General features: G+C 41.0%; 1 protein-coding gene across 1 annotated transcript in view; it reads left to right on the top strand.

The window, feature by feature from the left end:
- The first annotated feature begins 3,561 nt into the window (after window positions 1–3,561).
- CFAP58 (cilia and flagella associated protein 58) overlaps window positions 3,562–22,030 on the top strand; it is a 153,175-nt gene continuing 134,706 nt past the window's right edge. The window contains exons 1-5 of the mRNA XM_060241703.1: window positions 3,562–3,777; window positions 8,662–8,943; window positions 15,176–15,324; window positions 20,337–20,493; window positions 21,681–21,875. Coding sequence (XP_060097686.1) covers window positions 3,769–3,777; window positions 8,662–8,943; window positions 15,176–15,324; window positions 20,337–20,493; window positions 21,681–21,875 — 792 coding nt within the window. The 5' untranslated portion in view covers window positions 3,562–3,768. The remainder of the gene's footprint in view (window positions 3,778–8,661; window positions 8,944–15,175; window positions 15,325–20,336; window positions 20,494–21,680; window positions 21,876–22,030) is intronic.

Raw genomic sequence — 22,030 nt, 5'->3', positions numbered from 1 at the left:
CTGGGGACTGGGGGAGAGGAGTCTCAGCCAATGGAGAAAATGGAGGTTTTGCTCTGTAGCTATTGAGCAAGCCTTGCAAAGCAAGCTGTGATACAGAAGGAAGTAAGAGAGAGGGAGAAGGAAGCAGATGACAGCCAGTTGTTCAGGGGCCTGATAGGAGCCCTCCGGGGGCCTGATTCAGTCCCCGAACAGCATGTTTGACACCCCTGTCTTACAGACTTTTAGCATAATCTTCATTAAACCAAGACAACAAAAAACCCTTTCACAAGGGTTGGATCATTGCACACATGAATACTTGAAACTCACAAAAGTACCAGTTTGGTGTAGTGGTTAAGTGTTGTCTCTTATCTGGGAGAATTGGGTTTGATTACCCACTCCTCCACATGTACCTGATGATGTGACCTTGAGCAGGGGTTTTTTTGTAGAAAAAGCCCAGCAGAAACTCATCTGCATAGTAGGCCACATCCCTTGACATCGCCATTGTTTTACACTGTTTTACAAAAAAGGCCATCAGGAACTCATTTGCACATTAGGCCACACCCCCTGGTGCCAAGCCAGCCAGAACTGCATTCCTGGGCATTCCTGCTCAAAAAAAGCCCTGAGGTCCTTGAGTCAGTCACAGGTTCTCACAGAACTGTTCCTCTAAAGAGTAGTTTCTGTCAGAGCTCTCTCAGCTCCATTTACCTTACAGAGTGTTTGTTGTGGGGAGGGGAAAGGAAAGGAGATTGTAATCCGCTCTGAGACTCCTTAGGGTAGAGAAGGGTGGGGTATAAATCCAATCTCTTCTCAGAGAGCCAGTTTGGTGTTGTGATTAAGTGTGCACAGACTCTTATCTATGTGCACTGAGTTTTATTGCCTACTCCTCCATGTGCACCTGCTGATGTGACTTTGAGTCAGTCACAAGTTCTTGCAGAGCTGTTCCTCTCAAGAGCAGTTTCTGACAGAATTCTCTCAGCTCCACCTACCTCAAAGGTGTGTCTGTTGTGGGGAGGGGAAGGGAAAGGGGATTGTAAACTGCTCTGAGACTCCTTCAGGAAGTGAAGTGTAGGGTATAAATCCCATCTCTTCTTCTACCTAATATATATGAATAGAAATAAGCTTTCATAAACTGGAAAAGGGAGACACCAAGTTTTTTGCAGTTCTTTAATATGAAGAATCAGATTTTACTTTTTTTAGACTGATGCAATTTAATTTTCAATGTGTTAAAGGCAGTGCATACACTGATTTCCCAGATAGTTTCATGTTGGACACAGGTTGCAATAAAGACATGCTATGCAGTTTTATCAAATTCAGAAAGATGCCTACACAGAATCATAAGAACTGCTTTTTCTACAGTGGATTCAGAAGTCTGACAATAAATACACCTATGAAATAGCTAATTATGACACATCTACCAGGGAGCAGGGTTTCAAAAGGAAAAAGGAACAGAAATAGGAGGATATGTCTCTATTAACAAAATGATATCTTGCTCCATTAATGGAATTCAATTCATTAAGGTCAATTTAATTCTGGCTGAAAGGAAATGGAAGCAAAGAGTTAATTGAAGATAATAAGAACAAACATATAAAACTAATATAAATTGACTGCCTCCCCTGATTCCTCTGTAATCTTCCCATTCTTGGCATGATTCTACAGTATTCCCCTCTCAGTTTTTAGAAATTCCTGGTCAGTTCTGTCTGCCCATTACCTAGTTATAGAGTTACCAACCTCAAGGTGGGGCTTGTAGTTCTACAGATCCGTTCCCCTGGAGGAAATGGCAGCTTCAGAGGGTGGACTCTTTGGCAGCTTCAGGGGTGTCAAACTCATTTGTTATGAGGGATGGATCTGACATAAATGAGACCATGTTGGTCCAGGTCATATGTGTACCTATTTAAGATTAGATAGAGGAGATATAAACTTTACAAAGGACATTAAAAATACAATTAATGATTTTTAAAAAAATAGCTTAAAACATGCTTAAAACATTAGCACTCATTGGTCTTAAAAATGCTTTCTTTGTATTTCTTCCATGGGATCCAGGGAACTGGGTAAAGGAAGCTCTGGCTCTTTCCTGCGTTCCCCAGGGGACCAGGATGGGGAGGAACCTCAGCCAATAGAAGGCTTGGCTCAGTAGCTCTGCTGTGTGATTGCAAAACAAGCTCTTCCTTCCCCCACTTCCTCCCCATGGGAGGAGCCTCAGCCAATGGAGAAAATAGAGGTTTTGCTCTGTAGCTTCTGTGTGATTGAGCAAGCCTTGCAAAGCAAGCTGTTACACAGAAGGAAACAAGAGAGAGGGAGAAGGAAGCAGATGACAGCCAGTTGCTCGGGGGCTTTATGGGGCCCTCCAGGAGCCTGATTCAGCCCCTGGGTCAGATGTTTGACACCCCTGGGCTAGGAGAAACAGAAATCCTAGAGTGGCTACTCTGGACAGATGTTCTTTTCCTATTGTATCCATGAAGACTCTATGAGATACCATAGCAACTAGCGAAAACTGATTGATTTTTGCCTGTAAATATATTAAAGGTCAGAGCTTGTTTGAGGAATGAGAGAAGGACGGGACTGCTGTGGTCTGGCATCTTAGAGATCTTCAGTGTGGATTTTTCTTAACACTGATAGAAATCTGAAAGATTCTGAGGGTCCCCCCCCCCCCCATGCTGACTGGAACATGATAGCAGTCAGTTATTATCAGCCCAAATATTTAAGATCAAATACTTAATATTACCTCCTTTTTTGAGGTTTTTAAACAGAGGCTAGATGGCCATTTGACAGCAATGCTGATTCTGTGAACATACAAATTCACAAGAAAAAAATAGTGTAACAGCACTCAATAATTCAATCCATATATTCAGAGGCAGGTAGAAAATGGCAGCTGCAGTTTACCTTCATTTACACAGTGAAGATCCTTGCACTGTGGTGGCAGCTGTCGCCAAATGATTAAAAAAAATCTGCACAATCAAATTTCCTGTGATTGATCACAATCCTTGCTGGTCAGAAGCTCCACCTGCTCCACCCCCTTTCTAAATGCACTAGGCAGGTGCCAGGAAAGGCATGGCAACCACAGGCATCATATTGGTGACCCATGAACTAATGAGAAATTCATAGATACCATGTGGTACAATTCCTAGAGGTGTTTGAAAGTACTAGCATCAGTACTCCTATTCAATAGGACATCATCAGATCCCATCCCATTAATAGGGCGACAGATGCTGGTCCTATAAATCTTACACCTCTGGGATAAGGCGTGTGTGTGTGTGGGGGGGGGAAGGCTCTGTTAGGTCAGAATTTCTAGTCAGAGCTTAGTCTTGCTTAGTTTTTTAAAAAAATGAATGAAGCACTTAGATCAGTGTCAAAGAACGCTGCTGGGGTCAATCAAGACCCTTTTCTAGATAGTGAACTTGTGTCCCCGTGTGTGTCAGGGGAGGGAAAGACTTTGGAGAGTTGCTGCCAGGCGGGAGGGGAGGGCAGCGGGACATAAGCTAGCACTTAAACGAAATAATGCTTTTTCAAGAAAGCCTTTTTATTCATTCATCGCCTCGTGTCGCCCCCGTTTAATAAAAGCAGCTCCCTCACCCTTGCCCCTCCGGTCCCCGCAGTTTCCTGCTAACCACTCCCAAGCCCAGAACGCGGGATTGGAGGGGCAGGTGTTGCTAGGCAACGGGAGCGCCGGCTGATATACACAGCGGCGGAATCCAGCAAGGACGCAAAGCCCTCCCCGCCCCCTTCAGCGGGGTTCACTTTCTGCTCCCTCCTACGCCACGGCTCTGCGCCCCCCCTTCCTCCACCGCAAAAATGGCTGAGGTGAGCCGCCCCCCCCCCCCGGACAATGCATCTTCTATTTCTGTATCCGAAGGCGCTCCGGTTATAGGCTTCCGGGCTCCTCGTATCTGTGTGGCCTCTGCTGCCCAGCAATATCGGTTTCTCTCCCACCTCCTAACAGTCTTGAAAGCAAAGATTCGTGGGCAATCTAAATATTTGCACTTTCTCCTTCTGTGAACCTACCTGCTGAGGGGAAAGAATAGCTTTAATTTGTCAGTTCTCAAACATAGCTTGAATTAATTTAGGATCAACTTTTTCAGGGAAGTCACATACAGAGGCTAGGGTTTCACACAAAAGTAGCTTACTGCGCACGATTTGCACCGTTAGGCAGAAATCCTAAGAATACTTTCCTTTGGAGTAAGTTCCGCTGAAGAAAATGGACCTGTTGGGATGGCTTCCTTTGTGACCTAAACCGACCTTTTTGTGTACTGATGCTAATGACATGATCTTCTTACGTTATAGATTTAAGAGGGGGGAGGGATTTTTTCTCCCTGAAGGTGCTTGCCACACCTTTATATTTTGGGTGTATATTCAAAATAATAATAATATTAAGTACTCATAATGTTCTTGCATATGCACAAAGAGGTAGTTAAGGTGCTTGCCACACCTTTATATTTTGGGTGTATATTCAAAATAATAATAATAATATTAAGTACTCATAATGTTCTTGCATATGCACAAAGAGGTAGTTAAGGGAGGAGGTAGGTGGGAAGGAAGGGGAGCCACTACTACTATCCAACTGGCTGCAGGTGAGCAGATTCAGAATAAGTATTTGTATGTCCGTATTTTAAATATTCTCTCTGTTTTACTTCCCTTTCTTACTCCATCCTTTTGGCCTACTTGTTGGAGTATTAGACAACTGCCCTCCATGGATTTGTGTATTTCATTTCATTTCATTTTTTTTACAACTGTTTCTGACTATTCCCCTTTGGTTGCCTTGCAGCTGTTGCATTTTGTGTTCTTAGTCACTGGCTTTTCATCTCATTCCATTCCTTTTTCTACTCCTTCCCCTTCTTTCCTCTAGCCCTGTTCAGAATTTACAGTGAATGCTTATACATCCTGCATATACACACCTGCATTTGTTTGTAAGAAAGAGCCAGTGTGTGTTCACTTTACAAATGAAACCAGGGACAAGTACTGTACCTGGATAAATGTGTGTGATTTCAAGCACAGGTTCAGCAATACTTGTGTTGAATATAACTTGAGCATTGCTCAATGTACCTATAAAGAAAAAAAAAAACAATTTATACACTATACATGGATTGTATATCTGTTCAGTGTAACTAGTGGATAAAGCTACTGTCTCAACTTTCTTTCTTTTCTCACAGTTCCTTCTTTTCATACATCAGTGATTTTAAGCCTCTTTTGCTCTTTCCTCACATTCAGCTCCACATAGGCTTGTCCAGTTAACTGTCACTCACTGATGGTGCTGTACCATAGCATTGAATGAGAATTGGGGAACAAAAAGAGGCATGAAATAGTGGGTTGGATTTCTACTACAGTAACTTTTTATTGTGGAACTTGTGTGAATCCTGTTATTCTCACTGTAACAGAGGGCAACATTTTGTCTTATCCTAACATGTCTTGTGGATGAGAGGTACACTGAATCAGCAGGCCAGACTTGTAAAAACTCCACCTGGAAGCATCTTGGTCACCCCTCTTGCTATAGCTTAGGGTTTTTGGTTCATATTCCTTGTCCTTATTCTATCCCCCTATTTGTTACCTCTTGACCTCTTTTTTGTTTTTTCCCATCATCACTTCCTATCCCCTCCTCCACTCCTTTATCCTTCTTTTGCTGTTTGCTCTTCCTGAAATGCTACCGTTGGCCACCCCTTCTATTGCTATTCCTTTGCCTTCCTTTACTTCTACCAATATTTTAAGTCTTCCACATCCTGCTTTCTCCATCTCTCATTTTTTAAACCCCCAAATTACTGTCTGCGCAGGTCTGCTGAATATGGGGGGTTGGCTTGGTCTTTTGGAATTTGTTTCAGAGAACCCCCCCCCCCTTTGTGTGTGTGTGTGATTTGTAATGCAGTTTTCCTCTACATCATTCTGCAAACAGTCCTTCTAGCCCTTCTAGCTTTTCCCCTTTGCTTTGTCCTTTATTAATTGAAATGTTTTCAGCCTGTGTTTCTTAATACTCTGGGCAAACCTGGGGACAATAAACCAAGCTTTTATGGGTTGAATAACTGAGTCTGGCATGAACTCTAAATGGCAGAATAAAGTAGAGGCAGCCTCACTAGCCTCCTTAGCCCACAAAACATCTTTACCTCCATTTAATTTTGCTCATATTTTTCTGTCAGCTAGCAGTTTATCATATGTAGAGAACAGCATTAAATTTTAAGCTATTATGAATATAAATGGCTTTATTGTAAGGTATTGTATTGTTCGTTGTATAATCTGGTGGTGGTGTAATTGTATAAGAGTGATATATTGACCTATACTTGGAAAGATATTACTTGAAAGAATAACACAATCAATTTGTTAAGAACACAGAGGAAAATAGGATGATGATTAGTGGTCAGGAAGGTGTTATTAGGCACACTTTTTATTGCAGACCAATCTAGGTTTTTTTAGAAAGTAAACAACTATGTTGGTAGACAAGAATAATGTAATTCCTCCTTTCCCAGGTTCAAGAGGGTTTTTGATCTGATTCTATACAATATTCTGACAGAACATTGAGAAGGGATCGAGTAGGAGCAGTGGTTTTAAGAGAATGGATTTAGCTACCAGCTATGGAAAAGCCTTTCAGCTGTAAAACTCCTCAAGATATTTTAGAATTCTCCACACATCTGAAATAGTCTAGCCATCTGATATGCTGGGACTACATCCCCAAAGAGAGCAAACTTAATCAGAAATTGTTCATGGAGCAAATTGCATTATGTAACTGGTTCAGCATCAAGGGCCATTTACCATGAATCGTAGGATTGATTTGCATTCTCCCCTATAGCAATTAGGAATTGCATACACTTGCATGTATAAGAATATAAGAGAAGCCATGCTAGAACAGGCCAATGGCCCATTCAGTCCAACACTCTGTGGCACACAGTGGCCAAAACACAAGTGTCATCAGGAGAGGATTTTGGAGAACATTTCAGCTATTCTGAGAGAGGGAAGATGGGAAATATTAGTTTGAATCCTAGTCAATGCACTTTAGGTACATTTATTTATCATACCGTAATGTAAAATTGATACAAGAAGTAATGCAGACCAACTGGACAATCCCCCTAAATACTAATATCTAATTGTTCAATCCACTCAATTGCAGCTAGGGAAAGTTCAAAGAGCTCACATTCCTGTGACAGATGGAAAATAGTTTGACAGGCTGCACCACAATTGCATTTGGATCCTGGTACTTTGCCCCATTTAAACAACAGGTCTGCACAGATGCGAAAGCCTGTTTGTATTCTATTAGCTGTCTTCCATACTTTATGTGGCAAGTGAAACCCTACTGGCCTCTTGGTGGTGTTTATCAGGCTATGGGTATTGGGTGGAACTGATTGTATCCATGTTTGCAACCATTAATTCCCTACATTGAAATTTTGTGACTGCAGGCGTTGTGCAGATCGTATTGCTGGGATCTTAGTATATTTTCCATAGAGATAAGTTGCTCTGGAGAAAATGGATGCTTTGAGGGGTGGTGTGAACTGTATGGCATTGTATGACAGGAGGTCCCTGTCCTCCCTAGGTTCCACCAGCAAATTTCCAGTTATTTCTCAATCTTGATCTGGCAACCCTATCTCTCCCCCCCCATCCCCTAGTGGTGGCCAGGGGGACTTGGCAAGCCCAGCTGTTAGGCTGGAGACTTAAGTGACACCATGGATACTCCATAGGCCTAGGAACTAAAGGGACTTCACAGTTCTTTAGTTAATTTGATTGAATTTTCTATTATTTGTTAAATGAGTGAGATTAGGAGTAGATGTGGGTAAAATTTGCAGTTTCTTCCTGGATATGCAGGAGTTAAGAATTTAAGATCAGCTTTAATAGTTCAGACTACTGGTCCACCAACTGTAGCTTAGCATCCTGCTGTTTTAGAGAAAGTGTACAGAGGTGTAGAACAAAATGGAGGCCCGTTAAATAATTATGGTCCCACACAAAACCTGTAACACACCCCTATGTAGCCTGATGAAGAATTCTGATGAGCTCAAAAGCTTGCACAATGTTTTTTTGTCATTTTGATTGGCCTGAATAAAAGGTAACTGATTTTTTTTCTGGTTCTGGGTCTTGCATGAGCCAGTACAACTGTTTACAACTTTCATTAGACTTATGCCAGCCATTGATGCATTATGTCCTGTCAGGTGTTTGGACTTCTTAGAACTGCAGAATTAGCCGTGTTGATAGGACTTTAAGGCTGAACAGATATTTGACTGCTCATGTGAAAACATAATTTACTTTGCAGCTTTAGAAATTATCAGGGGTTGTTTTGTAGAGAAAGAGGTGGTGGCGCTCATCCAGGATTGTTATGCAGATGCACCTACTATTCAATGGACAAGGTGGGGAGGAGGAGGTGGAACTCTCAGAAAGGTTCAGGAGCTGTGCTCCTGTGAGCTCCCGCTGAATCCAAGGCCTGGGAATTATATAAAGGAAGGTTACACCTGTGGTGGTACAAACAAGTTGGGATTTTAAAATGTACTTGATAACTGGACACTTTGTTTAATGGTAAGACTTTTTGGATGGGCTGAACCTATGTTTAAAAACGCTGTCTCTTTAAAGTGGAATTGTATTTAAAATAGAATTATCATAATGACTGTTTTCAAGAAAAACGTTTCCTTGGAGCTATTATGCCTGTATCTTGGTATATGTCATTATTTTTATCAATATGCCTTTGGTGACTGTCCAATAAATTCTTCTGCTCCTTTCATCCAGGAAAGGTATGACAAGCTTGCAATAGAAGAAAATGCCTTTGAAGCCTTGGAAAAAGACTTCCAAGAAGTCATCAATGAACTTACAGGAGATCAAAGCTTGGAAAAATTTCGTGTGGAATATGAGAAGCTCCATGCAGTTATGAAAAAGTCCTATGAGAATGAAAAGCGTCTCATGGCAAAATGCAGAGAACTTAATGCAGAGATTGTGGTGAATTCAGCTAAAGTGGCTACTGCTCTGAAGCTCTCTCAGGATGATCAGACAACAATAGCATCACTGAAAAGGGTAAATGGATATTACATAATAAATACATAACTGGTAGACTAAAATTTGCAACAGCTCAACATTTTTGGTTTTTTTTTAATAGAGACATTGTTTAAAAAGTCACAGTATATACTGTATATACTGTATATACTGTATAATGTATAATGTATATACATTAAGATTCAGTTACATTATTTAAAATCCAGAATTTTTATTTGTAGCTTTGTAGAATAAATCTTGTATTTTCTTCAAAGTATCAAGGAGCAGGGAATACAATCAATTGATACTGTTTACCGTAAGATAGTTGTTTTCCTTTTTCAGGCATATCTGAAGGGGAGATGTAAAGGAATGAATTCCGAGAAAGATGGAACTTTTTATTAAGTTTTGGAAGTCGTAAAGTAGAGCAAGTTCAGATGTAGAATCCGAGTGAGAAACATAGTTTTAAGGTCTTATATAGATGGATACCCTGAAAGCTTATAATGCTGCAAGGGTCAAGCTATAGCAGATATTAAAATAAATATTTATTATATGGTGTACATAGTAGTAAAATTAAAATCATAGGACCTGAATATCAGGCTGAATTAGAATCAGAACAAGCTTTACATAATCTGTAATAATTGCTCATACAAAGTTGATGAACATATCAGATGACCAACACAAGACCATATGTGTTTTGGACTCAAGGGCCTCAGTGGTCAATAATACATACTTTAAACACCTCCCCCCTCCAAAGAAACTACTATATCTCAATCCTGACCAGGTATTGTTATCTGAAAATACACAAGAGAAGAGAAAAAAAGGAAATTGTTATACTGGAAATAAGTATTATCAATTTGAAATGATCTAAATCTAAAGTGAATTTTTTGAATATAGAAATCAGAAGGGAGGGCAGTATCCTGCAGACAGATGTTTATAGAAAGTCTACAGATGCCAATTCATACCTAGCAGGAGAGTTTCCACCCAGGTAACTTACAAAGAAACCTGCCATATTCCCAGTTATTAAGACTGAGGAGGAATTGTAGAACCTATTTCACCTATTCAGGATGCAACAAATGAAATTAATCTATGTCACTGGGACCTAACTGTTCTCCAGTAACATTCCGGTGGTGTCTAGCTTGCTTAATATAGACTGTCCCTGCAGTTTCTGTGGTGCAAACTACTGATTACAAAACTGCAGTTAAAGTTGAACTTTAAGACTTGAATGTCAGAGAGTATTTGACAATTGGCTACTGCAGGGATAGTGCACAGTAGGTATTGTCAAGATTTATATAGATTTTTTTTTCATTCTAACTAGGTGACCCAGTCCATGACATCCACAAAAACATTCAGTCTAAGCATTACAGTGATTCTTTTCATGAAATGATCTAGTTATGCTTTTTTGAAAACTCTTGTTTCTATAGAGATTCTTCAGCCTACAAGGTAGTGCTTGAAATCCTGTGCGAATTTCAGTGTGGAAAACAATTCTGTCAAAGATAGTCATTTTGCTGTATTTCACTAACTCATTGCTTTGGGAAAGAAATGGTTTGTTACACTATGCATTGTGAGGCAGCTGAAGAACAGAAAGCTGAAACAAATCTTCAGTCATGCTTGGGCTTCACATGCAGCAGAATGAGATGGTGGTACATTTGAGAGGGCATAGAATGGATTGTATGACTTAAGATAAGAGGTGTGAGGACACATTCCTGAGTGTTCCCTTCCTGCAAGGAGAAAATAAGAGCAAGAAAAAAGAGGAAAAAATAGCAAGATTCTAGCCCCTTTTTCTGCATATGTTAATTTTTATTTACTTGCAGGGAGATTTTCACATGAGGGAGCATTCGAAACTGGGAACTTCCCCCTCCTGTTCGATGTAGTACAGTCCATTCTGCCACCTCAGGATTCTTCCACCTCATTTACTACATGCGTAGTAGTAGATCTCAGTTAGTGAAGTGGAGGACCTATGAGACTCTTGGAGGGGGGATTCCTATCTTCACCCCCCACCTAACTCCTTGCATCACCTGTTCTGCAACAGTGGTGGCAGCTCCCACTTGTCCTCTCACCCCCTACTCCTCCCATCCTCTTGCCTGCTCACCTGCAGCCAGTTGGATAGTAGTAGTGGCTCCCCTTCCTTCCCACCCACCTCCTCCCTGGCCAACCAGCCACTCACTCACCTGTTGCACCTATTCTCCAGTGGTAGCAGCTCCTGCTTCTCCTTGCCTTTTCTCCTCTTTCTGGCCTGCCTGCTTGCCTGTTCTGTGGCAGCAGTGGCAGCTCTCACTCTGCCCTCCTCCTCTCCTTCTGGATCTCCTGCAGCACCTGTTCTGTTCCTGTGGTAATTCCTGCTTGTCCTCCCATGCCCTATCTAGGATTTATTCTCTAGAAACTTTCCAAATGATGTCAGTTCATCCTACCAAGTTGGCATTTTAAGAAAGTGGGTTGAGTGAACTCATACTGAGTTCAGCATGTAGTGAAGCAGTTAGGCGATTTTTCACAACATGCATGTGCAGTAAAGTCTCCAGTAAAGTCAATTTTCCTATGTTAACATAAAGATACTGAAATGACTCGAGAGATCAAGCAGAGAGTATAGGTTTTGTTTTAAGCTAGATATGTGATAAAATAGTCACTACTGGTGCATTATGTCAAACTGCACATATGCACTTAATCCATAGTCACATGTTCTAGTTTGATGTGGATTGACCTTGAGACTGGTCATGTAATTGGATATTTAATCCTGTAGATTACAATGGCTATTTATATTCCTGATTTGTGTTATAATTATCTAGCAGGTTTTATGTCTATTTAATGCTTAATTTTTGTTGTAATTATCTAACAGATTTTGTAATCTCTGTGTTTCATATCACTGATGAGTCACAGTTTTAAAAATAAGGTTACCATTATGGTAACACTTTGTCCTTTTATCCTGATTCAGGAAGAACCTACCTTGTTTGTCTGTCTAAATAAGAGCAAACATCGACAGGACTCTTGAATAACATTGTATATAGTTGTACTATGGTCAAAGTCAATGAGAAAGTCCCATTTAAGCAAAAGCCTGTCCAGCTATTAATATATTGTCCTTCATCTGAGTGTGCAGTTCTCATTGACTGTGTCAATGAGAGGTGGAGCTGTATGCAGTGGAGCTGAGTAATCATTATGTATCAAAACATTCCAGTGATACCACCGGGATACCTTTGACAATATGGATCCAAATAAAATTGTAAACTGAAGGTTAAACAATTTGACTAACTTTTAAGGTCAGTGGAAAGTCTCCCATTGATTTTACTGAGACTACCTACATAGGATTACCATGCTGTAAAAAAAATAAGAGAATCTGCGGTGTTGTGGGAATCTGTTACAGAGCTGCAATGTTTAGAAATAAGGAACCATTAAATTCTGAAGGATTGTAATGTCATGTTTAAAAGTATTTTAAAGAAACTTGTGAGGTGACACTTCCTTGGCCTGATTGACTTCACAGGGTTGTTGTGAGGGTAACAAATAGAGAAGGGAAAACTCTTTGTGCAGATTTGAGCTCTGTGAAGAAAGGGCAGGGAAATGCATGAGGGGAGAGCAAAGAGGGAGGTCAACTTTGTTGCGGGCATGAACGCTGATTCCAAATGCTTTTCCAAGAGATGCCCCAAGAGACCATGTTGCCCTGGGCTTGGAAGGAGCCACAGTGATCACACTCGATCATCAAGTTCAAATGCTAGTCTTACAATAGAAAAATATTCCTCTAAAATATTCATTCTGCATTCATTTGGTTTATTTTTGATTTAATTAAATTGTTTACTTGCCCTCTGTTTCCCTCACTAAGTCAGGATGGCTTTTGTGTTTGAATCCAAGTGGAACCTGGAAATAAAATTCAATTTTAAAAGCTGAAGCAACTTTTGGGTACTGCAGTTGTTCCTGGAATTCTTAATAGTTATTTTAGTTTTGTTTTTGCCCTTTACTTAAAGTGTGGAAACAAAAAAACATGTCGAAAGAGAATAAACTCTGTTTCAAGAAACATTTAAGCATCCATCAGACTTTATGCAGAAACACAGTTAGTAGGCCCCTCACACATTGTACATACCTCCACTTTTTTGGGGGGGAAAAGTGAGTCTTATGGTGCAAAAAATACTGTACTTGTTTAGAATTGCTATATCTGTCTTACCTATTTATTGTGCACACACACACTGATTTTTCATAATGTAATGACTTGGTTCCTAAGCCTTGTTTCCATTTGTGCTGTGTCATGTAGGGCAGGCCTCCACTGTGCGTTCTCTCCCTAGAAACATCTTTCCTTGAGCTGAAAAACACTTCACATTAAAGAAAAATGCTGTGCAGTGGATGGACTAAGGGATGCGAATAAAAGAAAGCCAAATAATTGCAATGAAATAGAGCTGCTAGCTCCCTCCCCTGGGGGATTTTCTACTCTTAGCCACTGTTCCCTGCCTCTGCTCAGCTGGCCAGTGCGTGTGGGGAAATTAGGGTTGCCAATCCCCAGGTGGGGGCAGGGGATCCCCCGGTTTGGAGACCCTCCCCCCACTTCAGGGTCATCAGAAAGCGGGGGGAGGGGAGGGAAATGTCTGCTGGGAACTCTATTATTCCCTATGGAGATTTATTCCCATAGAAAATCATGTAGAATGGATCTGCGGGTATCTGGGGCTCTGGGGGGGGGGCTGTTTTTTGGGGTAAAGGCACCAATTTTTAAGAATAGCATCTAGTGCCTCTCCCCAAAATACCTCCCAAGTTTCAAAAAGATTGGACCAGGGGGTCCAATGCTATGAGCCCCAAAAGAAGGTGCCCCTATCCATTATTTCCTATGGAAGTAAGGAATTGAAAAGGTGTGCCGTCCCTTTAAATGTGATGGCCAGAACTCCCTTTGGAGTTCAATTATGCTTGTCACAGCCTTGATCTTGGCTCCACCCCTAATGTCTCCTGGCTGCACCTCCAAAGTCTCCTGGCTGCACCCCAAAGTCCCCAGATATTTCTTGAATTGGACTTGGCAACCCTAGGGGAAATGGTGGGAAAATGTGGAAGAATCAGCAGCTTCTAGACTCACTGATGTAACTCGCCCTGAGCTCAAAAGTGGTATCCCTGGAGAACACTGGTGACTTGCTGACATCACTTTTGACAGGCGTTAGAAGTGATGTCAGTGCATTGCCAGCAACGTCAGTACATTAAAGGCAAGGGACTAAAAAGTTCCCACCCACCCCCTGTTCATTGCTAAATGGGGGGAGCTGGCAACCCTACGTTGAAAGCAGAGCTGAGTCTTCGCACAGTGGAATGTTACAGTCTGGCTGCTTGAGAAGTAAGTTCACAGTGAGGCTTGTTACTTAGAAAAGAAATAAGTTCTTTACAATAAGAAAACTCCATACTAGATAGGAAAGGCAGAAGAAAACTATAAGAATAGCATTCTGGGTAATGGAGCAGCTAGAGGAGTGAGCAAAGGAAAGGGCAGGAGGCACCCTATCTAGCCCTTTATTGATGCTCTGCTGCCCACCCCTGTGTTTCTGATGTCTGTGCTATCATTAAGCCACATTGCACAATCTATTCATTCCAAAGTGCATACATTAAAACAATATAATATATTAAATGCTTAACTAAATATAAAGGTAAACTAATTAAAGCTGATATTCGTAAATGAGTTATCAGTGCAAAAGTAATAAAGCCAAGATTCAGTTCTCACATTCATTTTTAATATGACGTCTCTAGTGAATTTCATCCCTGAATGAGCTTCCATTCCTGATGTGAAGTTTTCCACATCCTGGAGAACAACAGAAAGTTAGAGCTTTACAGGATGTGATAAACCTTATTCTCATGTGTAGACTCACTAAAAAATAACATTCATCACAGTGTAGTGGTATATAGAATATCTCATGAAAACTGAACAAAAGAATGCAGTGTGGTTCCAGGCAGCTCTTTAAAATCAATATTTTGTAGAGAGAGCAGCACATAAATTGGAAAGCTAAAATATTTTGAAATTCATTAATACATGAATTTTGGCAGTAATTATGAGGGGAGTTTTGACTATGGGTAATTCCAGCATGTTTTAACTGAGATTTTGTGTAACTTTAAATACTTTGAACTGTAAAATGCTGTAAATAAATTTCCACACTCCTATATATAACCTGAATGTCTAACAGTACTTAACATTCACTGGCCACAGGGTTAGGACACTGTTAGAAATAGGAGCATGAAATAAAAGTGGAAAATTTTCATTCATTCAATTGCTGCAAGATATCTTATAGTTCATTTTTAAATCAAGTATCACAAAATTTTCCTCTCCTAATATCCTTAGGAAATTGAAAAGGCCTGGAAAATGGTGGATGCGGCCTACGAGAAGGAGCAGAAAGCAAAAGACACCATCTTGTCTCTTAAAGAGGAAATTGTGAATTTGACTAAATTAGTGGAACAAGGATCAGGATTATCTCTAGGACAAGAACACAAGTGAGTGGGGGGGGATTTTCTCATTGATGGTATGCTTGTTTAAAATGATGCAAATAACCCTTAACAAAATCTACACATAACTTTGAAATTTATCTGTGAAACCTGTATGTTTGCACTTTGAGAATCTGTGTTTATCTCTAAACATTTATTGCATATCTAAAGCACTATTTTAGTATTAATATGTTTTACATCTGTAAACAAATATGTTCAGTAAAGGCCAGGCTGCTTTTACTATTTGCAGCAATATATTTGAAACAGGCCTGAACTATGTAAGCAACCAAGAGGGGAACTGTATCTAGTTCAGATTCTTGTTGGATCCTTCTGATAGGCCACAGGAATGTGTGGGACCATAACCCATTTGGAATCTCTTTTCAGTGCTGTTTAAATCCAGCATCTTAAACTGGATGCATTTAAATGTTGTCTCTGCATCTTGCCTCTTTCACTTATTCTTTTTTTATTGCCCTTTCCCATCTGTGTTTTCTAGTATGCATGACCTTTTGCTCTGCTTTGTTCTGTTAAGCTCATAACAATATAAAACAAATCAAAGTCACAATATGTGAATTTTCAGTATTAAGTTCTCAATAGTGAGGTATTATACATTGAATAATCAAAGGTTCTTGATTTTTAGTATATGGATCACACATTGACTTGGTTCTCATTGGCATGGTATATCTCTGTTTGGGTTGACTGTAGCTCCTGTAATTCAGGCAGACTCTTTCCACTTGCATTTCTTTTCCCTCCAAAATAAGCTGACCAGATATAGAGGCTTGAAATTTTAGGGGACAACTAAGCCAGGACCCTTTTCACAGACATGCTAGTTTTCTATCCAGAGGGTTTAATTTTTATATTAATTTTGTTTACATTTACTTCATTTATACCCCACCTTTTTCCCCAGTGGGATGAGAAGCAGCCTGTATCATTCTCCTCCATTTTATTGCCATAACAACATGTGATGTAGAGTGTGTGATTGGCCCAAGATCACTCCTCAAGCTTCTGTGGCAGAGTGGGGATTTAAACCTGGGTCTCCCAGATCCTACTGCCACACTCTAATCACTACACTATGCTGGTTCTATATAAAGGAGCATTGAATCATGTGAGTTCTCATTGCAGCCTGTTTTATTTATTTCCAAATTAACAAATTCAGATGACAGCCAAGTATAAAACCTAAACCCTGGCTGACACAAAACAAATGATAGTAGACAAGTTTCTGCTCTAAGTAGAAGTCACAAATGGGCCTGCATGCAGCAGGAAATATGTAGAAATACAGTCCAATCCAAGTTTATCAACAATGAGAATTAGACGTACATAGTGGGGTAAGTTTTTATTGAGTTGATAAATGTGTTTCTGGGCTGTACTACTACAGATTGCACATGAGGGCTCAAATAATTGAATGCTTCTTTATTAAAAATGGGTTTCACATAAAGTACTAACCAAACATGCATTACCCAGTAGGTCTTGGCAGTTGGCAGTCAACCAAATGAACATCTGGAAGTGTGACTGGATAACAGTGGACTGGAGAAAATGACAGGCACTGTGAGGCATGTCTGATCTAGGCAATTACCTAAGTTGAATCATTGGTCCATGCACTGTACTGTTTGATTATCTGTGGCATTATGCTCTCTCATGTGTGTTCGTGTATTATATTAATTAATTAGTTTATTAAAACATTTATATTCTGCCTTTCCTTTTGGTTCAGGGCAGGGCTGCCAGATCTATGTTGAAAAATACCTGGAGACTTTGGGGGTGAAGAGTGCAGGGTTTGGGGAGGGGAGGGGTGTCTGCATGGTACAGTGCCATAGAGTCCACCCTTCAAAGCAGCCATTTTCTCAAGGGAAACTGATCTCTGGCAGCTGGAGATCAGTTGTAAAAGAAGAGGTCTCCAGGCCCTACCTGGAGGCTGGCAACCCTAGTTCAGGGTGACTTAAAATAATGATTAAAATATATTCAGCTAAAACAACAAGATAAAACAACAAGTCCCAAATTCCCCTCTCTTCCCCCTTAGAATGTCTGCTGTTCAAACCTCCTCAAAAGCCCTGGCAAACAGGAAGACCTTGCAACACCTCCTGGATTACTGCAACACATATTATGTGGGGTTGCCCTTCCAGACAATCCAGAAACTACAACTGACCCACAGTGTAGCAGCCTGACTGCTGTCGGGCTAATCAATGGGAACATATATTGCTCATTTTGAAACAGCTTCATTGTTGGTCAGTCTGTTCTCTAGTTCAATTCAAGATACTAGTTATGACCTTTAAAGCTTTTCACAACCTAGGACCCTTCCATATGTCTCTGTGCACCAACTATGGTCATCAGACGGTTTATCTATTGGCAAGACAGAGTCCATGACACCCCAAAGCTCTTAACCTGCTCTGAAAAAGCCAGTGCTATTCCATCTAGGACAAGGAGATTCAATCCCTCTAAAATGTTGGCCAGTATAAAATGCCAACCTTCCCAACTAGCATTACTTCTGTCTTTTCAGGATTCAGCTTTAGTTTGTTTCTGCCTTAGCCACCTGTTATGTATGTGAAGGCATGCCTGGACATGTCGGGTATTGCATCCTGAGCTTGAGGTGCAACACAATAGACAGAGACGATTCAAAAGATCTGCATCCCAATTGGCTGCATAACTCAAACTGGCCAACTGGGAGTATGCATATTCTAATGTAGGATCCAAAAAGGGTGCAATCACAGAGTGTTTTCTGTTTCTTGAGGGCTGGGTTCACTCTGCCCCAATCATATATATTGCCGCATTTTCTGTGTGCTTGCAGTAGTTTTGTAGTCACTTTGTAGACATGCTGGATCACTAATAAAGAGCTTTAATCACTAAGCAACAGCCTCCTTGTGCATCAAACCCAGTATTTAACACCATCTGACTGCAGTCTCAAAACACTGATTCAGAACCAAGACAGGTGTACCTGGAGGCTTGGATAATGAAATAGAGAGCTAGGTGTCCTCTGCATATTGGTGACACCCCACCCAGGCCACACCAGGGCTTGAAGTAAAGACTTTGCATTTGCTAAATCTTTACTACAAGTCCTGGTGCAGCCTGGAGCTTTGGGTTGGGAGTCAGCAATAGGCAGAGGACACTTAGCTCTCTGTTTCATTATCTAAGCCTCCAGGTACAGACTTATTTGTCTTTCTGGGCCTATTTTTACATCAGTCTCTTGAGGAGTGGGTATGTAGTGCAGATGTACTGCTTACTGGCAGGATTGCCATCACTGACTTGGGAAATTCCTGGAGATTTGAAGGAAGGGCCTGGGGAAGGTGGGGTTTGGGGAAAGGAGGGCACTCAGCAGGGATATGATGTGATACAGTTCATTTCCCTTCAGGGGAACTGATGCCAGTAGTCTGGAGACCAGGTATGATTCCCAAAGAACTCTTCCTGTTTAGTTCTGTGAAAAAGTTGTCTATTACCAGACTGATGCTGTATTGAGAGCCAGTTTGGTGTAGTGGTTAAGTGCATGGACTCTTATCTGGAAGAACCGGGTTTGATTCCTCCACTTGCACCTGCTGGAATGGCCTTGAACATATGAACATATGAAGCTGCCTTATACTGAATCAGACCCTTGGTCAATCAAAGTCAGTATTGTCTTCTCAGACTGGTAGCAGCTCTCCAGGGTCTCAAGCTGAGGTTTTTCACACCTATTTGCCTGGACCTTTTTTGGAGATGCCAGGGATTGAACCTGGGACCTTCTGCTTCCCAAGCAGATGCTCTACCACTGAGCCACCGTCCCTCCCCTTGAGTTAGCCATTAGCTCTGCCAGAGGTTGTCTTTGAAAGGGCAGCTGCTGTGAGAGCCCTCTCAGCCCCACCCACCTCACAGGGTGTCTGTTGTGGGGGAGAGAGATATAGGAGATTGTAAGCCACTCTGAGTCTCTGATTCAGGGAGAATGGTGGGGTATAAATCTGCAATTCTTCTTCTTCTAGGGGATTCATAGAATCATAGAGTTGGAAGGGATCTCCAGAGTCATCTAGTCCAACCCCCTGCATAATGCAGGAAATTCACAAATACTTTCTTCCATACCCCCAGTGACACCTGCTTCATGCCCAGAATATGGCAAAAAGCCTCCAGGATCCCTGGCCAAACTGGCCTGGAGAAAATTGCTTCCTGATCCCAAAGCAGTGATCAGCATTGCTCTGGGTGTGTAAGAAGGGGCTACGAGAACTAAGCACTGATGCAACCCGTCCTGCCATCTTTCTCATGGAAGGGATTCAAATTCCCATCTGCAGACAGGTGTACAGTATGTGGCTGCAGATATTTATTGTGGTCCTTCTGTCCTGTATATCATGTGGCTTGTGCAACGAAGGATGCCATGTACTGATTGATGCCTTCCATGAACAGGTGGTATTAGACCTTGCTGTATGCAGCATTGCTATTGAGTGGTGGCAGAGTTGCCATGAATGCTATCAAATGAATGTCAGTGTTCCCACATTAGCTCTGGTTATTACTGCTATTCTTGTGTTTAAAGACCACACAACCACCCAATCTACTTGAATATCACAGTGATTTCAGTGGCAATAATGTGTACTTTCTCTGAATTGTATCTTTTGTCTGTACAGCCCCCAGATCATAAATCATCATTTGTATATAATATGATGTCCTAATGTCACCAGAGTAGCTGAACTAATCTATTCACATGCAGTGACTTGAATAAACTACAAGATAAGAGTAGGAGGAATAGGGCATTCAAACAACATACATGTTTCAAGGCATGCCTGCTAGAGAGCTGTGATGATTAATTTTTTTCCTGTAAAGGAATGACTATTTTTTTAATCTGAATAAAAACGGTCTATTACGGTATTTATAATACTAGGAGTTATATTTCTGTCATAAGGGGGTGTTTTTAGTAAATGTAACAGACATATAAGTTAATTGACAACTTTTGTGGGCTTAATGGAAGGGGAGTTCAATGCCAAACACTTTTATTCAAACTCCCATTCTCCACAAAGCACATTTTCCTGAGAATGCCAAGTAAGCTGTGACATAGCTGACTCTGATCTCTTTTCTTCCAGCATGCGGGAACTGCTAAGATTTAAGGAAGAAGTAACAAAGGAGCGAGACCAGCTTTTGTCAGAGGTTGTTAAGTTACGAGACAATGTAACAAATATGACAGACCAACAGACAGAGGCAGAAAAGACAAAAATTGAGGCAGATACCACCATTGCTCAGGTGTGTGCCACTACCTGGGATGCTGTCATCATTGTCTTTGTTAGGAAGGCTTCTCCACCTTTGCAATTCACCTCTATTAACTGCCACCTGCTATTTCACTTTCCAAATCTTTTTCAGGCAGCTCAGCAAGAAGTCATCAGTGACAGGGCATCATCAGTGCTTTCATCTCTTCCATTGATTTCTGACATATCTCATTCAGAGTGTCTTGCATGTCATCTCTGGGCCCTTTCCTATCTGCCAGATTTACTTGCTGAACCAGAGTGGGAATTCTTTTTTGGAAAATTAATCTTTTGCTTTAATTCACATCCATTGCCATTGTCATCACTACAACTATCTTAGTAGTGTCATACTGCAAGGGTGTGCACTTGGCCATTTCTGTGTGTCTTAGATTTTAATGTTCATTATCTACTACCATTGTTGCTTTCCCTTGGTTTTTGATTGATACTTCTTCAACATGGATGTTTCATACCACCTGTGCTTTCAAACTGGTTGGGGTTATTTTTGAGCATCCACACATCACCACCTGTTGATTTCCCTGATTTTCCCCAGCTCTGCTCCAATCTTTCCCAACTTTTGATATGTATATTTTTGTAATAATGTGGTGGAGACAGGAAAGTGCACATTTTAAAGGTGCCCATTGTGGCACTATTTTTCTGCTGTCAGTCATTCACACAAACCGTTTTCTTCACTGTGGTAGAATCTATTGCGACAATCTCCTAGTTCCTCTGACTCCCCAAACTTTTATATTACAAAGATATAAGGGGAAAGGTGCAGGCAGTTTTGGTCCCTGTTGCCTGTAAAGGAATGGGGAGAGAAAGCCACTAGATGCCTGGAATGGGACAGGAAATCTCTGCTCAGCTGATCATGTGGTTGCTGTACTTCCCTCAGCAATGAAAGCAACACAAAGAATCATCATCAGGTGGATGCAGCTTGAGACAAATTATATTTTAAGCAGGGGTTTTTGCATCATGTACAGTCAATTTAGCAGATCCTTTGCTGAACCACCATAGTCTCATCTTTTTATACTGGTCCTTGAATGTTCCTGACATGTGCCCATTTTCCAGAAGCCTTTTTCAGGTGGTACAAACAATCCAGTGTCACAGGTATCAATCAGTAAGTATATACCTTATTTATTCCCCTAAAATATGGACAAGACTTTGATATTTTCCTTTTTGTCACTGCTGCAGCTCAGTCAGGAAATCCAGTTGCGTCAGAATGAGGCTTCCCGTGAGTCCCGAAAGAAAGAGAAAATGGAGAGGGAACTGAAACAGCTTCACCTTGATTTGGACAACAAAATGGCTGAAATGAAAGCAATGCAGCAGGGGATGCATAAAAACAAGGAGGAACTGCTGAAGCTTGAACAGCAACTCAAAGAGCAGAAGGTATAGGAGGGTATTCTGTCAAACCAGCTCAGGAATATTCACAAACAAGACTGAGATTTGATTTAGGAGTACAGTAGGGAAGACTTTTCTTTACTGTGTCTGTAATAGAATTAAAATACTGGAGGAAACCATTGGCTTTCCAATGTAGATGTTTC

The sequence above is a fragment of the Heteronotia binoei genome, chromosome 6 (assembly GCF_032191835.1).
Source record: "Heteronotia binoei isolate CCM8104 ecotype False Entrance Well chromosome 6, APGP_CSIRO_Hbin_v1, whole genome shotgun sequence".
NCBI classification, from domain to species: domain Eukaryota; kingdom Metazoa; phylum Chordata; class Lepidosauria; order Squamata; family Gekkonidae; genus Heteronotia; species Heteronotia binoei.
Note: the sequence above shows the minus strand (reverse complement) of the source record. Positions and strands in the feature narration are given on the sequence as shown.